At 37.6% G+C, this 19,520-nt stretch overlaps 1 protein-coding gene across 1 annotated transcript; it reads left to right on the top strand.

The window, feature by feature from the left end:
• The first annotated feature begins 1,646 nt into the window (after nt 1-1,646).
• LOC113053710 (interleukin-1 receptor type 1-like) lies at nt 1,647-17,273 on the top strand. The gene is made up of 12 exons (XM_026218992.1): nt 1,647-1,658; nt 1,747-1,923; nt 2,242-2,338; nt 6,145-6,373; nt 10,646-10,808; nt 11,246-11,399; nt 11,884-11,940; nt 12,497-12,620; nt 12,735-12,874; nt 12,964-13,104; nt 15,796-15,954; nt 16,751-17,273. The coding sequence occupies exons 1-12, from the start codon at nt 1,647-1,649 to the stop codon at nt 17,179-17,181; spliced, it is 1,884 nt and encodes a 627-aa protein (XP_026074777.1). The 3' UTR covers nt 17,182-17,273.
• Nucleotides 17,274-19,520: the final 2,247 nt, after the last annotated feature.

The following is a 19,520-nucleotide window of genomic DNA, read 5'->3' on the forward strand; positions in this document are numbered from 1 at the left end:
ATGGACCACAAAACCAGTCATAAGGGTACATTGTTCGACATTTTTGAAGATTTATACATCATTATGAATCAATAATATTTCCATTGATGTATGGTTTATTAGGATCTGACAATATTTGGCTGAGATACAACTATTTGAAAATTTGGAATCTGAGGGTGCAAAAAAAAAATATCTAAAAATTGAGAAAAAAATGTTTCAATTTGTCCAAATGAAGTTCTTAGCAATGCATATTACTTACCAAAAATTAAGTTTTAATATATTTACAGTAGGAAATTTACAAAATATTTTCATGGAACATGATCTTCGTCTAATATCCTAATGATTTTTGGCATAACAGAAAAATCTATAAGTTTGACCCATGCAATGTATTTTTGGCTAATGCTACAAATATATCCCAGTGACTCAGAGGGTTAGTTCAGCCAAAAGTGAAAATAAAGCCATAAATGACTCACCCTGAAGTCATCCTAGATGTATATGACTTTCTTCTTTCAGACGAATTCAGTTGGAGTTATTTTTAAATTGTCTTTGATCTTTCAAGCCGTTTGATGACACCCATCGGTCCTCGAGAAGTTTAATAAAAAGCTCATCCATTAATAAAAGTGTCTTACACAGCTCCAGGGGGTGAATCGATGCATTTTTATAATATCATGTTTTATAATTGTGAATATGAATGGGGATATACTTCAGAGATATTTTACTCATAACAATTCCTAGGGGTGCCAATACTTGTGTCCAACTAGTACTTGAGAAATTTTTTTTTTTCATAATGATATTTCCTCCCATTTTAAATTATTTTTATCCAATGAAAGGATACATTTTTGTGAATCGTTTAAATAAAAGATCAAAAGGATTAACGATGCAGATTAATTTTCACAGCCTTTTTTGATCATATTTACCAAGGGTGCCAATATTTTTGGCCATGACTATATATATATCTATTACATATATTTCTTAAATATATACATGTACATATAGTATAAATATATATATATACAAATGGGTGGCTCAACTTCCCCACAGGCTCAAATCATCCCGCTCTCTCCTGCATTTACTCTTTTTGTTTAAACAATTGAGAAATTATTTAATATTGAAAAATTACACACAAACCAAAAATTACACTTGTTGCCCAACAGATATTAAAAAAATATGAATCATTTCAGTTGGATGTCTGAATTCACAAAAAAAAAAATATAATTTCATATGTTTTAAAACCAACATACAAAACCTTTGTCCTAAATGTCATAAAGATGACTCTTTTATAAAGACAAAGTAAACTAAGTAGAATGGAAAGAGATATCGAGGACTCTATAAATTGATTGCCAATTAAAGTTATTCAAAAGAAATGTTTAGTTTGAATCATTTTGTTCAGGGAAATTAGTTTTAATGATCTCTTTCTCAGTGTCGAAGAGACAAAACAATCAGAAAAAAAGATCACTTCATTGTGATTAACAAAACCTAAAATGACTATTTTTAATGTTTTTATTTATATTCTTTTTATATAAGGGGTGTTTTTAACACGTCATCCACACGCTCTCTGAAAATAATGTATGGATAAGGTTAAAATTACCAACCTTTTCAAACGGACTTGACACTTTAATTACAATGTGCATCTTTTCGGTACTAAAATGCACCCTTCACGGGGAAATATGATACAGGAGGTGTGTACCTTTTCTCTTTTCTTTTTCTGAGAGTGCATGGTGCAGTGTATTCCTGCAGATCCACTGGGCACAGAAGTGAAGTTGGTAGACTATAAGTGTTGGTGAGTGGGATGCTGTTCCCTCCTCGAGTGGCATCGTGACAGAAACCGCAGTTTCCTCAAGAAGTGCGCGTGTAGCTTTAGTGTCTCACTTAAGGAAATTCCGAGAAGGCGCTGTACACATAAGTTCTGAAAGCGAGTTTATTCTTCATGATCATCTACACGAGGTAAGACACGTCTGCTCTTCACTTACTGTAGTCACCGCCTTTGACTTACTTTCTCATAGTCGTTACTTTCAGTTATAGTAAGCGAACATATTAGCGTTTATTTATTAGCAAGTTGTGCTTGCAACAGAAATGTTGCGTAGTTGATACGCAACTTTGCTTTTGTCATGTCTCTTTGAAAACGGGAAATTTGATAGCTGGTTGTTTTTGTTTCGTATCCCGATCTGTCACGAGGGATGAAATCTGTGGGTGCGTTTGTGTTTGTTGCTCTCTTTAGCTCATAATGAAAACAGGAGTAAGGTTTTTAATGTCGTTTCACAGGAACGTGTCTTAAACCTGCCAGACCTGCTGTCAAGAAAACCCAAGATGAGCTCGTTTTATTTCCAATGGATTGTACTCCCAGCTCTTTGGATTGCAGGTGAGAGTTCATCTTCACGTCTCTGGTTGGGTTTGTCCATTGTCTTGAATTCATCTAGTGTTTATTTTAGTCGCTGAGGGTTCAAACTTCAAACAAAGGGAAAGAATGAATAAAGGTGACGGTTTTTCATATCTGGTCATTGAGATAACATTTGTAGGCTACTATCACTCAGCGTTCAGTGCGTTCAAATATAGTGACTTAAAAATAGGCTTTGCTATTCTTAGCAAAGATTTTTAAGATATCGAAGTTTCATTTGCAGTTGTGACACAGTGTTAAAATCTCCGAAGTTACCTGCCTCTAAGGTTAACGTGACTGTTCACATACTGACCTAAAAAGTGCGTCCTCAGACGCGGTTACAGAACTTTTCCAAACCACCACTGCAGAATAAAAAATGCTTACGTGGGTTAGAAATAAGGTCAGGCGATGTACTTTTTCACTTTTTCTTTCAAAGCGATTTCAGAAGATACAAAATGTAGATTGTGCGTAAAAGACGCAAACTTCACACTTGGTCCTTTTCGGGGGTTTGAACTCGTTTCGCGTGATTTTTTTTTTTTTTTTGGGGGGGGGGGGGGGGGGGGGGGGGGCGCTTTATTGGGGGCTCAAGCACCTGGCCCTTTTGTCAGAATTGTTCAAAAGTGCCCCCTCAGGTAAATAGCAATGATATGTGGTCAATAAAACAAACCGCATTTGAATTATAATTGACTATCCGTGCAAAATTAACCGCTAAAAAAAATAAAATAATAAATGTTGTGCATTATTATTTACATTTATATTTATTTATTTTTAAAATAACAATATAATACAATACAAACAATTTTTGTGGTTCATTGATAAATAAAAAGTTAAAAAGAACACCATTTATTAAAATCAGAGATCTTTACTATCTTTGCTATCACGCTTTCTATCAATTTAACAAATCCTTCCTAAATAAAATATACCCCCCCCCCCCACAAAAAAAAAATACTGACCTCAAACTTTTAAACGACAGTGTATATTGTTACAAAAGTTACATTTTAAATAAATGTTGGTCTTTTTTTCTTTCATTTTCTTCTTTGTTTTCCCCCTTTTTATTAATCAAAGAATCCTATCCAAAATCGCATGTTTCCAACAATGGTAATAAATCAGCATGGCATAACTTATATTTTGAAAAGTATATTCAAATTTTGATCAAATAAACGCAGGCTTGATGACCATAAGTGACTTCTTGCTAAAATATAAAATACAGGGAACGTTCCTAGAACGTTCTTGTTTGGTTCCCAAAAAATGAACCAAATGGGAACCATAAGGGAACATTAGGGGAACGTTCTGTGTTTGCTGAATATTACACAATTCATCGATGTCCGTTTGACATGCTATAATACACCAACCAAGCATGACCTGGCACGAGAAGTTCAAAATTAATCGGACGATAATGTAAAGCGGAGTGGTCAGTTTCTGTTCTTATTCATACATCGGTTGAAAACGGCATGGGACAGACGAGTTTACATTTGTGAAGCAATCTGGATCTGCGGTTGGTCTCATTTTCTAAATTAAATTAGGCTACATCGCTGAGAAAATGCATGCTAAATGACTACAAAAGCGTTGCACAAAACCGTGCAGCACCGAAGGTCGCAATGTAATCAGTATTGAATTCACTTATGTTTATGTTAGATCCACAAGTTTACTACATCATGAAACTGTCATAGTTAATGAAGCACAAGTGCCACCTAAAGGCCTGTTGTGTGAAGTGTCGTGAAACTACTTTATTATATGAACATTTTTGATAATTATGCAGCATTATGAAAGTGCCTTATGCTCATCAAACCTGCATTTATTTGATCAAAAATACAGAAAAAACTGTAATATTCTGAAATATTACATTTCAAAATCATGTTTTATTTACTTAAATTTGTATTTATGTTATTTTAATTTATTTTAAAATACCATTTATTTCTGTGATGCAACGCAGAAATTTCAGCATCATTACTCCAGTCTTCAGAGCACGATCCTTCCTAAATCGTTCTAATATGATGATTTATTATGTTGAAAACAGTTATGCTGCTTATTTTTTAAATTATTACAATTATTATTATTTACATTTATATTTATTTATTTTTAAAATAACAATACATTTTTTTGTGGTTCATTGATAAATAAAAAGTTAAAAAGAACACCATTTATTCAAATAAGAGATCTTTACTATCTTTACTATCAGGCTTTCTATCAATTTATCAAATACTTTCTAAATAAAATCTAATTTCAACCGCCCCCCCCCCAAAAAAAAATAAAATAAAATAAAATAAATAAATACTGACCTCAAACTTTTAAACGAAAGTGTATATTGTTACAAAAGTTACATTTTAAATAAATGTTGGTCTTTTTTTCTTTCTTTTTCTTCTTTATTTTCCGCCTTTTTATTAATCAAAGAATCCTATCAAAAATTGCAGGTTTCCAACAATTATAATAAATCAGCATGCCATAACATATATTTTGAAAAGTATATTCAAATTTTGATCAAATAAACGCAGGCTTGATGACCATAAGTGACTTCTTGCAAAATATAAAATAGTAATCTATCCACATTTTTGAAATATCATTTTATTATTATTATTTTTTTACTTTGCCTCTATTTTACATTTGTAACATTGCAAATGTCCAATGTGTTTTACACCGATCATATCTTTTTCACTATAAAAGCTTATTACATTAAGGTAACAAAATATGAAAAAAGTATTGTGGATATTTAGGCCAAAGTGGGAGACAATAAAAATCTTTGTCATTATTTTATCTTTGTTATTTAAAAAAAAATAGAACAAAGATACACATTACAAATACACATAATACACAGTGTTTTATTTTAGGGTATATAACAGTATTCAGCAGGAGCATTCAAAAAATGTAATGAACAAATAAAAGTAAAACACAATATACATTGATCCTATTAAAGCAACTGTTTATGAATGAATAAAGGTGATGCTTTTTCAAATGTGAAAACAAAGAGCCATGTTTTATTATTAGTATCATCACTGATTATTGAGTTAATAACTGTATCACTCAACTTTCAGTGCATTCATGAAATGCAGGTTAGGTTTTAAAAATAGGCTATGTTAGCTATTCTTAGCAAAGATTTTGAAGATATCGAAGTTTAATTTGCAGTTCTCCGAAGTTACCTGCCTCAACAAAGATTAACGTGACTGTTCACATACTGACCTAAAAAGTGTGTCCTCAGCCGCGGTTACAGAACTTTTCAAAACCACCGCTGCAGAATAAATGCTTACGTGGGTTAGAAATAAGGTCAGGCGATGTACTTTTTTTACTTTTTCTTTCAAAGCAATTTCAGAGGCTGCAGTATTTAGAGTGCAGGTTTCCAACATTGATAATAAATCAGCATGGCATAACATATATTTTGAAAAGTATATTCAAATTTTTATCAAATAAATGCATGCTTGATGACCATAAGTGGCTTCTTGCAAAAATATTAAATAGTAATGTATCCAAACTTTATTTTTACATTTGTAACATTGCAAATGTGCTTTCTACACCAATCATATTTGTAGAAGAAAAAAAACATTTCCGTTTGGTTTCCTTGACCCGAGTCAATTTTTACTATTATTTAAAAAGGCGTTTAAATACGCTGTGCGCCTTTTCTGTATCAAACAGATTTAATAAAATAATAGCTGTCTGAAATCAAGAGTATTGTGGCCTATTCAGAGTATAACTTGCTGCTTAAATGTTATGGAATGCATTGTTAGGTACAGTTGGTCTTGCAATTTACCAAAATTAAAGTCGCATACTAATAAAAATTATGCATTTTTTTTCTCTTCAAGGGAGTCAGATGCACATCATAAATCGGAGCTCACATACCATCAGTGCTGGTCTTGCATTTAGGATTGAGTGCAACATCATAGACAGTAAAATACAGAATGTGAGTGTGAACTGGAGCCTTGTTTCCAATCAGAGTCTGGATAATATCAAGGGAATACACATTAATGTCAACGAGCTCTGGTTTCTACCTGCTGAACTCTCCCACAGCGGACTCTACTCTTGTCTCAGCAGGTACTGATGCAATTCTCAGAGTTTCTCATTTAGCTGTATTATACTTATCTATTCATTGTTACACTTCGAGAAAATGTTATGCATTAAAATGCAACAAAGACCTGACTGTAACAAGAACATCTCGATTACGTACGTAACCCTCATTCCCTGATGGTGGGAACGGAGACGTTATGTCGAACGACATATGGGGTCTCACTTGGGAGGCCGATCATCTCTGAGTTTAAGAGAAAACGTCAATGAAAATTGGCTCGTGGATTTAACATACCTGAGCCAGTCCCCGTGCCAACGGGTATAAATAGGGCGACAGGTGCATCCACTCATTAGGTTTTACACCGAGGAGCCGAGAACGTGTTCCGGCAACAGCGACCGGTTCAAGGTTGTGGCATGGGGACATAACGGCTCCATTCCCTCCATCAGGAAATGAGGGTTACGTACGTAACCGAGATGTTCCTTATCTGTCGATCACTACGAGTTATGTCGAACGACATATGGGGTCCTATGGAAAAACCTGAACACCATCACAACCCTGTGGAGCTGCAATTGTCGGCAAGCCACAAAAGCTACGCTTAAGGTCGTATCCCAAAGCCCCAGCGCAAATTCACTGACCTTAGCACCGAAGGGGCATAGGCCTGCCTCATAGAGGGGGTTCTAGCCCGAGTTTTAGTGTCTACCACCACTGGGGGCAGATCACTTAGGTCTGCCGCGTCCCATCCAGAAGCCACACATGGAGGTTCCAAAGATTTGGACGTGGTGCCAAATGATGCCAAGCCCCTGAGAGAGGAGGTCCCTCCTCAGGGGGATCCACCAGGGAGGGGCTGACACGAGGAGCATGAGTTCCGAAAACCAGGTCCAGGTGGGCAAGTAAGGCGCAACCAACAGGACCTGTTCCTCGTCCTGCCTGACCTTGCACAGCATCTGTGCAAGCAGGCTCATTGGGGGAAACGCATACTTGCGTAATGCCTGAGGCCAGCTGTGTGACGGTGCATCCGTGCCCAGGGAGGCCTGGGACAGGGAATAGTACAGTTGGCAGTGAGAGGACTCGTGGGAAGCGAACAGGTCTACCTGGGCTTTCCCGAATCGACTCCAGATCAGCTCCATTACCAGGGAAAGGTGAGCTGTCGTGAGAGCGTGTCGGCTGCACAATTGAGCTCCCCCGGGATGTGGGTAGTGCGCAGCGACTTGAGCCACGTCTGACTCCAGAGGAGGAGATGGCGGGCGAGTTCAGACATGCGACGTGATCGTAGACCGCCCTGTCGGTTGATGTTTGAAACAGCCGCAGTGTTGTCCGTGCGGACCAACATGTGCCTGTCTAGCAACAGCGGCCGAAACTGCCATAAGTCTAGATGCACTGACAGCAACTCCAGACAGTTGATGCCACCGGAGTCTCGAGCATGCCATTGAACTTGGGAGGTCGCTGGGCGAACTGAATCCCGTAACCGAGTCAGACTGTCCGAATGAGCCAGCGTGACGGGTTGGGCAGCGCAAGCCAGGCTCCCAAACTCCGTACAAGTGGCACCAAAGGGACAGTCGACATACCCGCAGTGGTGCAGCGATGGGGAGTTGTGTCGGATGGCCCAGAAGACATCGTGTTCCGAGTCATCACAGCCACACTCCTCGTGTTCCCAGAGGAACTGGCCAGAGACGCGTGGAGAGGCTTTGCGTCTCTGAACCGCGACCTCTTGACCGCTGGCGAAAGGGGGCGTCGTGGGTGAGAATGAGGAGGCAGTGCATCACTCATCGTCAACCCGCGAGCCTTGCAACTCGGAGGAAAGGGAAATTGCTCTTTTATGAAAAAGTGGGTGCCGCCGGCCATTGGACCAGCGGCGGAACAGAAAGAAACAAAAACTGAGGATTCTCCACCCGACCCTCCTCCGGGGGAAGTAGTGGCTCTGTCTTCGCCAGCTCCTGAAGAGCAGTCTCCCATATCTCCGAGTTGCCCATGTCAGGGCCACTTAATCGTCTTCCTAGAGTACTTCGCAGCAAGATGTGACACGGGCGGCGCCCACGGCAACGAGCAGGCTGAGGCACTGCCCGCGATGGAATGGTGGCAACCGGAGGATCACGTCGTGGCGAGATGTGCTGTATGGCCTCAGTCTGCTGTTGTTCTTTCAGGAACTGCTGGGCACAGTCCCTGACAGCATCGCCACACAGGACAGCCTGGGAGATGGGAGTGTCAAGAAAGTGCACTTGTAAGTGCTCTCATACAGACCAGGCTGATCCAGAAATGGCACTACTGGACCACCAGAGTGGACATCGCCTTCCTGAGGGACTGCGTCGTGACTTCCGTCACCCGGAAGGGTGAGGTCAGTCGCCGTGCGCAGCTCCTGCATCAACCTCGGGTTGGTTCTACCCTTGTGCATTTGTTAAAGCCTTGGCTTGGTGAGTTGGCAGGATAGCCATGGCATGCAGAGCAGAGGCAGCTTGGCCCGCAGCACTGTAAGCCTTGGTAGCAAGAGCGGCCGACAGCTTCCAGGCCTTGGGTGAGAGGCGCGGACTATTCCTCTCAGTGGCAGCGTTTTGCGGACACAAGTGCACTGCAATCGCACTCTCCTGCTGGGGAATGTCGACGCACCCCTAGCTGCCCCGCCATCGAGGGCAGTGAGGACGGAGGAACAAAATGAGCTGCTTCCGGCCGTAAAAAGGGGCTATACACGACTACATCACTTCCCCATGCACATCTGGGAAGAAAGGAACCAGAGCAAAACGCGGTTGTGAGCCGCGCTCTACACCGAGAACCAATCGAACAGCCATGAGCACTCAGGGCTGGGCGGTGCATTCACCTCCATCCTGATGCTCACAGCTGTGGACCCATTGGGACTGCCATAAGACAGCCCAGCAAAATCACCCAGCAGCCGCACAGGACAAAGACTGCGGAAAGGGTAAGAGGTCCGTGGGGCGTGGCCCAGCGGAGAAGCTCTCACTGACACCTTCAAATCTACCAGAGCACTAGCCGGCGGTCCTCTGCTCATGGCAGAGAAACCGGAATGGGTAGTGACAGAGGGGTCTGTTCCTTTTCCTTTAAGGAAGGGGAGACGCGATCACAGCGTTGCCAGGGTCACACACACAGTGCGTGTATGAAACATCCACGAACGCGCCTACAGCGTGCTGAATGCCCAGACACAGAAGACAACGATCGTGGCGGTTGTCAGAGAACAGGAAATGACCACATCCAGAAGGACACGGACGAAACGGCGTCTTTAAAAAGACGCGAATCGTCTGTGATTTGCTCTTTTAGGAAATCTGCTAATGAGTGCAAACATCTAATGAGTGGATGCACCTGTCGCTCTATTTATACCCGTTGGCATGGGGAGTGGCTCAGGTATGTTAAATCACCTAGCCAATTTTTATTGGCGTTTTCTCTTAAACTCAGAGATGATTGGCCTCCCAAGTGTGACCCCATATGTCGTTCGACATAACTCGTAGAGACCGACAGATAGGGAACTCCTCCAATGCATTTCATCGTCATTATTTTTATTTTTGAAAATATATACTGTATTACAACTTGAATACCTTTAATGCATATGGAATTATATTCCGGACATTATTCAAAATGAATTGCAAATTATATTTGCAATTGCATTTTGAATTTGTGGACGCATAAAATGTGACATAATCCAAACGCAACGCGCATTACCGTTTGCATTTTTGTTTAAGCGAACGCACAGTGTCTGCCAAATTTAAAATGGAAATGCAAAGTCTGTTTGCAATTGTGTTTCCCATATCTTACGAGCTGTGAGCCTGTCATATTTAAATAGCAATATTAATTACCACATTTGCCTTTTCACTCTCTCTGCACTGTGCATGTAAACTGCCAAAACTCAAATGGAATCGCAATTCCTTTTGCATTAGAATTTTCAATGTCTACACGGAAACCTGTCAATCAAGTGACAGGGGTGGGGCTATTTTATTGGGCTATGACAGGCTCATAGCTCGTAAGCTGTGGGAAACACAATTGCAAACGGACCTTGCATTTCCATTTTAAATTTGGCAGACACTGTGCGTTCGCTTAAACGAAAATGCAAACGGTAATGCACGATTTGCATTTGCGTTTGGATTATATCACATTTTATGCATCCACAAATTGAAAACGCAATTGCAAACACAATTTGCAATTCCTTTTGAATAATGTCCGGAATATCATTCCATAAATGCATTATACATAAAGGTTTCAAGCTAAATGTTTCTGAAAACCACCTTTGCATTATATGTTTTGTGTTCAATATTTCCTCTTTGCCCGTCATTTTTCATTCCAAATGTTGTTCTTTATGGCAGAGATGGAAAAGAAACCTGGGAAAAAATATTTGATATCTCCGTTGAGAATAAAATATGCCCCCATTTAAACAGAAAGGACGATGTAACAAGCACAGCGGAACTGATTTGTTTCCTACCTCACATCTTTGAGATAGAGCCTCAAGCTCAAGTGACCTGGAGAAAAGTAAGACATGAACGTAAACAGAAATGAACCAAACAACAAAGATGCTGACAAAGCATGCAGTTCAATTGACTTTAAAGCAGTAATTTTCCCCAAAAATAAGAATTGCTGTAACTTTACTCATCCTCAGACCATGCAAGATACTTTTCATGTGCAACTTTTTATTTTTGGGTTAACTATTCCTTTAATGCTTCTCCTGTGGTTAACATACTTTCATTAAAAAAAAAGGCAAGTTTTCGTTCTGGAAAACACCAAAACATTGCTGAAGTCATCAATATGTCAAGCATTGTGGGTCTATGACTTCCTTAAATCCATGCAAATTATAGCTTAAAGCATTTACTTTCATATTTAAACACAGTCACACCTAAATCTGTGCATGTCTGGATGTGTTCACTGACATTATTTTGTCTGCTAAAAGGTTTGTTTTTCTCTCTCTTTAGAACTGCCACCCACTCAATGTGACAAACAGTAAGGTTTTCCCGATAAACAGATCTAAAGACATGGTTGGACTGTATACGTGCTTTGTGAACTTTACTTTTGGAGGGAAAAATTACACTGCTGCCCAGACTACAGAACTCTACAGCCAAGATATAGGTAATTGTTAGAGACTATTCAAAATCTGAAAGGACCCTAGTGGCCTGTTCCAAAATGTATTTAATTTCAGATAGTAGCTTTTATTTTCATTTAGTTTAACTTAGTGTTCTAAAATATTTAAAGCGGGAATAAAAATGAACACTTTGGGCCTACAGACATGAAAAACTGATGCAGATGACAAAACCACATCACAATTTTATTAAACTCTAACTGTACTTAGAGTATATCAGTTATAGTAAAAGAACACTGCTTGGATTCGATTGAGGAAAGCATCTAATGAAATACATACAGTATTAGCACTAAACATTAAATAAATATTGCATTTTGCAAGTCTGATTAATTTTGCAATAAAGACATGGTTTTAAAAGATTAATGCTTTGTTAATATCGACATTAGACCAATAGATGGCAGTATATAGCTAAAGCGAAAATGTTCAGCTTGAGAGTTTTACTGTGGTTTGATTGTTAATGTGTTTCATTTACAGTGGTGACAGAGCCTAAAATCATCTACCCAAAAGATGAAACACTGAAAGTAACACTTGGTGAGTGATGATGAGGGTGATATTTTAACGTCTGTCACCCAAGCTCTTCTGCTGCTGTATATGTGCATTGGTGTTAGTTTTTATGCGTTCACCCAAAATGACAATTTGCTAACAGTTTACTTATCCTCAGGCCATCTAAGATGTAGATGAGTTTGTTTCTTCATCAGGTTTGGAGAAATGAAACATTCCATCACTTGCTCACCATTGGAGTGAATGGGTGCCGTCAGAATGAGAGTCTAAACATCTGATAAAAACATCACAATAATCCACAACACTCCAGCATTAAGGTGTGGATTACTTGTGAATTATTGTAATGTTTTTATCAGATGTTTGGACTCTGATTCTGATGGCACCCATTCACTGTAGAGCATGAGCAAATGATGCAATGCTACATTTCTGTGTATGGGACACCATATATGGTCACACGTCACATCCTTTTCCCTTTCCTTTTTAAAGTTCAAGAAATTAACTGGAATTTAAATTTTAATTGAGCCTGATGTACGCGAACATGCGCAGTATGTGTTTGAAAAGTTAAAAAACATTCATGTCATCACAGGTGAAAGTTACACACTTAAGTGCAAAGCTCTGATTGGGGAGAACGATGATGGAGAAACTGATATTTTCTGGCTTAATGATAAAGAGTCTCTTGAATCTGTTGATCTGAACTTCACGTCAAGCATGTAAGAATAAATAAACATTTGCTCTTTATGCATGAATATTTAATATATAAAGAGAGAGTGATTTATAAATAATGTAACTAACCACTTTGCTTCGGCAATGTCTTGTTTTATCAGCGTGAAAGACGACGATCAGATGTACATGCTGTCCTTTTTATACATCACAGAAGTCACAGAAGAATATTTATACACTAATTTCACCTGTTTTGTTCAACACCCGGCAGGTTCAGATTCTGGAAAAGTCTTTCTTATTCCAGGTGGGCTCTAGTTGATCTTTTACTCTTGTATATTATTGTTTATGTCTGCTCTTGTCTAATCTGCTTTCTATGTCTTGTTGTTTCTCCAGCGAGTCAGATTGAGCGTTATTACTGGATCGCTCTTGGTCTGGTGGCTCTGCTCATATTACTGTGTGCCGTGGTGTTTCTCTTCAGAATCGATCTGGTTCTGGCTTACAGGGCTGTTTGCCCGTCTGCAGCTGTAAACAACGGTATGTCTTTATCTCAGTTTCACTTCTTTTATCCACTGTGCTCTGAAGAGATGCTTTTAGAAAAGCTGTGGATTGACCTGGATGACCATGCTTTAGTTTTAAAGGGGTCATATGATGCTTTTTTTAAAAGATCATTATTTTGTGCTTTTGGTGTAACAGAATATGTTGACACACTTTAATGTTCAAAAAACACATTATTTTTCAAATACTGTACATTATTGTTGGTCCTCTATGCCCCGCCTCGTTTTCTGCAAAGCCCCTCCTTCTGACAAGCTCAGTCTGCTCTGATTGGTCAGCTGACCTTGTGCATTGTGATTGGCTGAACACTGCAAGCACTCTGCTGAAATGCCCCTTTCCATAATCGCCAGCTTCATCTTTCAAAACAAATGCAAAGATAGTTTATAATGTCCTTAGTTTAACCCTCAGTTCAAGCTGAAAGAGGAACAGAGTCTCGTGTAGAGTTGTGACGTTCGCGAACGAACCGATTCTTTTGAACGGCTCATAAACATGAACGATGGGAGCCGAGTCGCGCTGGAGGGGAGCCGTTCTTTCTGTCATTCATTTTCCCTATGCGTGTTTCACACAGATGCACTCAAATAAGCTCCTCCGCGAGACAGAACAGTTATAGGGGGAGGGGCGCACCCAGCGTGATGATATTAAATTTGCCCAAGGACAAAAAAAGAGAGGCAGAAAAAGCCATAAACTAAGGAACTGCTATGTATTTATTTACATTGCATTTTGTGTTCATTTAAAACTTGTTCTTTTAAAAACATTAAAATGTTCTTTTGTGATACTGTTCTTGTATAGAAATGTTTCACTAAAAGCTGTTTTGCACAGACATTCATTGCAGCCCACTTATTGTTCATTGACTTGAAGGGGCTGATGTCCTATTTGCAAAGTTTACAGTAGTAATAGTATGTAGTATGTAGACATTTCCATTTTATTTATTCTAATTTTATCTACTTTAAATATTTTTTTGTTTTCTATCAAAATGTTCTTGTGTGATGTGATAACAATGTTCTTGTGTGGAAGTGTTTGTAGTAAAAGCTGTTTTGCACAGAAATTAATTGCAGCCAGCTTTGTTTTTGATGTTTATTTGTGAGTAGGTATTGTATGAATAACATAAGTATTGGTGTGTCATATCTGAGTTTTAATTATTTGACTACAAATCTCACCTCATCATTCCTCCCAGTGATTATTTCCAGGATAAACTGAGATGCCCCCAAGCTGGCTTCTTAAAACTGACTAAATATTTAAAAAGAGCCAAAAGAGCCGTTCTTTTGAACGGCTCTTTGAAAGGAACGGATCGTGAAGATCCGGATCCCCTCAAAGAGCCATAAATCCCATCACTAGTCTCGTGACAGACTCAGTGATGAAGCTCGTATGTGTTTGCAGAACACAAGCCACGGACGGTTAATACAGATGACTCCACTGTGTGACCATCTCTTTCTCTCTCTCTCACACACACAAACACACACACAAGCAAAACTCCGGATTTGAACAGTCAATAGCAAATACTTTAATAACAAAACATACTTACAGTAGCTGATTCAGAAGTGCAGATTGTCATAGTAAAATCAGAATAACCTCCTCTCCTAGTTTCATGAAACGGTCGTCCATAAAATGCGTTGCTGTTCTGTTGTAAAGTAATCTAAAAGATTCCTAAATGCATCTACTTTCAGAAGGCTAAATAAAGTGCTTCTGTTTTCTCCTAGATACACACAGCATCTCCCTGAAATGACTGCTTCAACACTAACTGGTTACTGAAACCACTCCGCCTTTCTTTAAGTGAACATTTGACCAGCATTGCACAAATCTTCCCACACAGTGATGTAGTCATGTGGGGGCGTGTTTAAACGAGGTGTTTAAGGGGGCGTGGCAGAGTCTTGACTTTGATAAAGAATATCTCTTTGGATTTGAGACTTCATGCACCAAGAGCTTGTAACACTGCATAGAGATTGTATGACCCCTTTAAGTTAACTCAAAATGAAAATTCATATTTAATAATTTTTAATATTAAATATTATTAGGATATTTACATTAGTATGTATGGATATATTTACTTATGTATTATTCTTATAGTTATTGTTTACTTATTTTTATAGTTTTTATTTTGCATTGTGATGTTGTGTCAATTGAATATTGCATTGTGCACATTTGAAATATATATATATATATATATATATATATATATATATATATATAATTAAAAAGAAAGAAAGAGAGAGAAAGAAAGCAAGAAAAATAACATTTCTTGTTGTGGTAAAAACATTTGATTTGGACATGTTTGGCCAATATTTCCCAGCTTTACTAAATATTTGTAATTCTTTACAAAATCATTAAATTACAGAAGATTATAGAGTAGAATATTGACTGCAAACCTGCATGAATTGCATGATTTTATGACAATTATGTGGTGATTTTGTCAACAAACCAAATACAAATATAGTAATGTCTGGTAAACATTGCCTAAATATGTCCGAGTCATATTAGACCTTAAAATAATAAAAATCAGTGCACAATCAACAGGTGACAAGAGTATCAGTATTTGATTTCATGATTACACATAATAATTGTATATTTAAATTCTGAAATAAAAAAATACATTGTGGTTTTACTGTTATATTTTTATTGTAAAAAATATATGTTTTTGTGTGTGTGTGTGTTGATAATTCCCATGCTTTATTTAAGACGGCAAGTTGTACGATGCGTATGTGAGTTACCTTCATGGGGATCAGCACAGCTCATCCTCTGCGATGACGTTTGCCTTGGATTTCCTTCCTGCGGTGCTGGAGGATTTATATGGTTACAAACTCTTCATCAGTGGTCGTGATGAACTTCCTGGAGAAGGTAAACATCCTGTCACATGATCACACCAACGCAGCTCTAATGACACAAACACCTGCTCGATGTTTGAATTAAATCAGTGAAAAATTGCGATTTTAAAAATTGCATTAAACAAATATTATTATATTATATAAAAAGAAAATTAACAAAAAAAAAAGCAAAAAAACAATAATTTAAGATTAATGTATTTGAATTGCATATAAAATATCCATGCATTTGGATTACACATTTTTAATGTAATCAAATAGTCTTAATTTGATGCTTGTTTGTCAGTCATACATTAATAAAAGAGCGAAGATTTCTGTAATAGTACAAATAAAATCTATGTGTTTAAAATACACAATAGCTAGTTTAATATATTAATCATCAATCTCAGAAATGTTAACAAAATACTGCTTCTTCTACAGCACAGCTATCCATATTTTAACCACGTTCATACTTTGAACTGAATATATGCATTTTTTCACGATGAACAGATCTATAGTGATTTTAAGCAATTTTAGTAAATGCATTTTGAAAATATGAGATGGATAAAATCATAGATGCAAACTCTCACTAAAACTTACCATTGTTTTGAGTGCATATGTTGCATTTATGTATGACAGGAAAAATATGCATACATTTTCCATTTTCATTTTAATTCTAAAGTTTTATTTGTAATTTTTAGTAGTCTTACTCTGCATATATATATGTATGTGTGTGTGTGTGTGTGTGTGTGTAGTTTTTATTCGGGCCTAAATATGCTCTTGAGTTTTTATTGTAACACATTGAAACTTTTTTTAATCGAACTCTTTTTCAGCGGTGCATGAAGTCATTGCAGACAGAATGAGCCGAAGTAGAAGGCTGATCATTGTTCTTACATCACAGAGCTGTGTGTCGCCTCAAACCGATGCCACCAAGAGCCTTTTACCAGATCATCTCCCAGTAACCAATGATGTGCAACTGAAAGAAACCACTTCCTCTGACAAAATATGGGCCACTTACGAGCAGCGGGTGGGTCTCTATGACGCTTTGGTGAAGCAGGGTCTAAAAGTCATCCTGGTGCAGGTGGAGGGCGGGGTTGAAGAGGCTCTGCTGCCCGAATCTTTGCAATACATCAGCCGCACTAAAGGCATCCTGAAATGGACGCAGAACACCAGTGAAGGGGGGAACAAAAGTTTCTGGAAATACATGCGCTATCGAATGCCTCCAGTGAAGCGGCAGAAGAACCAAGAGCTGACGGTGCTTTAAGATCAACTTGATACTCTACATAAGTACATGAATACATACATTATGAATGTATATTGATTACACAAGGCAAGTGCAAACTTAGGGGCCGTTCACACAGAACGCATTTTCTGTTCCAGTGTGCTAGACGGAAGTGCATGACCGTTGTATTTGCATCTCGCACAAAACTTTTTACTTTGGCGTTTTTTTACTTTGGCGTTGATTTTGCTATAGTCATGTTATGTGTATTAGACATTATGCTATACATTTTTTACTTATTTCATTTGTCCTATTGACAGTGTAGAGCATGTGCTTTATAAATAAAATTGAACTTGAATTTGAACTTGAACTTGAATTGTAACAGCTCATTAATGTCAGTTCCAAAACTGGACCAATCAGAAGACCCCAGAGGCGGGGCAAGCATTGCAAGATTTAGTTTACAGTAGCAAGTTGGCAAGGCAACTGTTTATTTGACAGGAACATGACGGAGGAGGCATTCTGTGTTGCGCTTTGTTAAAATCTATTTTTGAGCACTGTCTCTCGCAGTATTTAATGGAAAGATGCGTTCTGTGTGAACAGCCCCATAGTACGCGAGCTTGCAATGCATGAATGTGCGTACTTGTGTAGAGACGTTTTGTTGCATTTGATTGAAGAAACCAAGTATTTTGTAGCTATGAGGGGGGAAAAAGTCTGGTGATTCAAGTTTACAATGGAGGTAAAATTAACTGATATGCAAATGGAAGTACACAATATTTTTTTTTCCGGTTTCTCTGCATTCTTTTTATTTACTTTTATTTATTAAAATTTTTTTTAATGCAGTATGTTAAACTAATGCATACGCAGTTAGGTATTTTGTATTTATGGTTACAGGGCCAGGAGTTTCTACTCTTTTTATTTGTTTGTTTATGTGCTATATATCATTATTAATATTTTTCCAAACAAATATAAAAATTTATATAAGAATAAATATAGCGAGCTTTTACAAGTGGCCATTATTGTGTCTACAGTTCATGTCAGAGTAAATATTGTTAAATCTTTTTAGAGAAACACAATAAATATAATTTCTAAAAAATCTTGTGACCAATGCTTTTCTCCTTGTGGCAAATGCTTTTAAAGGCTATGACATAAATCAGTGAAAAATATGATAAATCCCTCTCATAAATTATTAAATATCATACACTGAACAAAAAAAAACTAGTAGGATATAGAAAATAATTCATTCAGAAATTGCTAGTAAATTTTACACTTAATTGTAAAGAAACACATACTGATCTACTATTTAAGCTGTAAGCAATGTAAAAACATGTTAGCAATGTGTTAATTCATGCTAGCAATATGTTAATAAATGCTAACAATGTGCTAAATCAATTAAGCTACAAATATGCTAACTCGTGTTGTCAATGTGTTAAATCATGTTAGCAATGTTCTAATTAAAATAGCAACACTTTAAAACATGCTTATAATAACATCATGTCGAAACATGAAGTTAGTGTATTAATTCATGTTAGCAACATAATTCACATCGGAATTTATGTGGTAACGGGGCGGAGCCAGGCGATGTAAACATTCGGGGCTTAGCCCAAACCTAGGGGGGGTCCAGAGGCATACTCCCCCGGGGAGATTGTTTTTCCCATTTACTTCTGCTAAATGCACTATTTTTCAGTCTGTTTGACATAATAGAATACCTAAAAATCTATACACTATCTAAATGATGATAGTTACTCAGAGATTAGCTGTAAAACATGCCCTGAGATAATTTAGCATTTGATACAAGCGGTGTGTTTCGGTTTTACGATAAAAAGCCCACCAGACCCTGATGACAATGACGAAGAAGAAGATTTATATTCTTCTTCGTTAGTTTTTATTGGCAGTTGGCAAACAAGCTGAGTGATGTGCAAAGCATTACCCCCCGCCACCACGCAAGGTAATATAACTCGTTTAATGTTTTGCCGCTCCAGTCTGAAAGACTGAGAGGACATGAAACAAAGTTGAAGTTATTTAAAAAAAAAAAAAAAAAAAAAAAGATTTGGGGCTTTTGACAAAACATTCGAGGCTTAAGACCAAATGTTAAATAAAGTTGGCAACATGTTAATGTGATAATAAAAATGAAAATAAACATGTTTAAATACATTAATGTCATCAACATGCTAAAACATTAGCAAGGTGTTATATCATGTTAGCAATGTGTTAAAACTTTTAAACAATGTGTTAAGCCATGTTAACAACATATTAAAATATGCATACATGTTAAATCATGCTAGCAACATGTTAAAACGTACTAGCAAATGGTTAAATGTTAAATGCTTATTAATGTTAACAATGTGTTAAATCATGATGTTAACAACATACTAAAACATGCTAAA

Source organism: Carassius auratus, chromosome 34 (assembly GCF_003368295.1).
Source record: "Carassius auratus strain Wakin chromosome 34, ASM336829v1, whole genome shotgun sequence".
NCBI lineage: Eukaryota > Metazoa > Chordata > Actinopteri > Cypriniformes > Cyprinidae > Carassius > Carassius auratus.

Bases quoted from the DNA above. Each gene is read 5' to 3' on its own strand.
- LOC113053710 (XM_026218992.1), top strand. The intron at 10,809-11,245 runs GTAAGACATGAA...CTCTCTCTTTAG, and splicing joins CTCAAGTGACCTGGAGAAAA to AACTGCCACCCACTCAATGT. The intron at 11,400-11,883 runs GTAATTGTTAGA...TTTCATTTACAG, and splicing joins ACTCTACAGCCAAGATATAG to TGGTGACAGAGCCTAAAATC.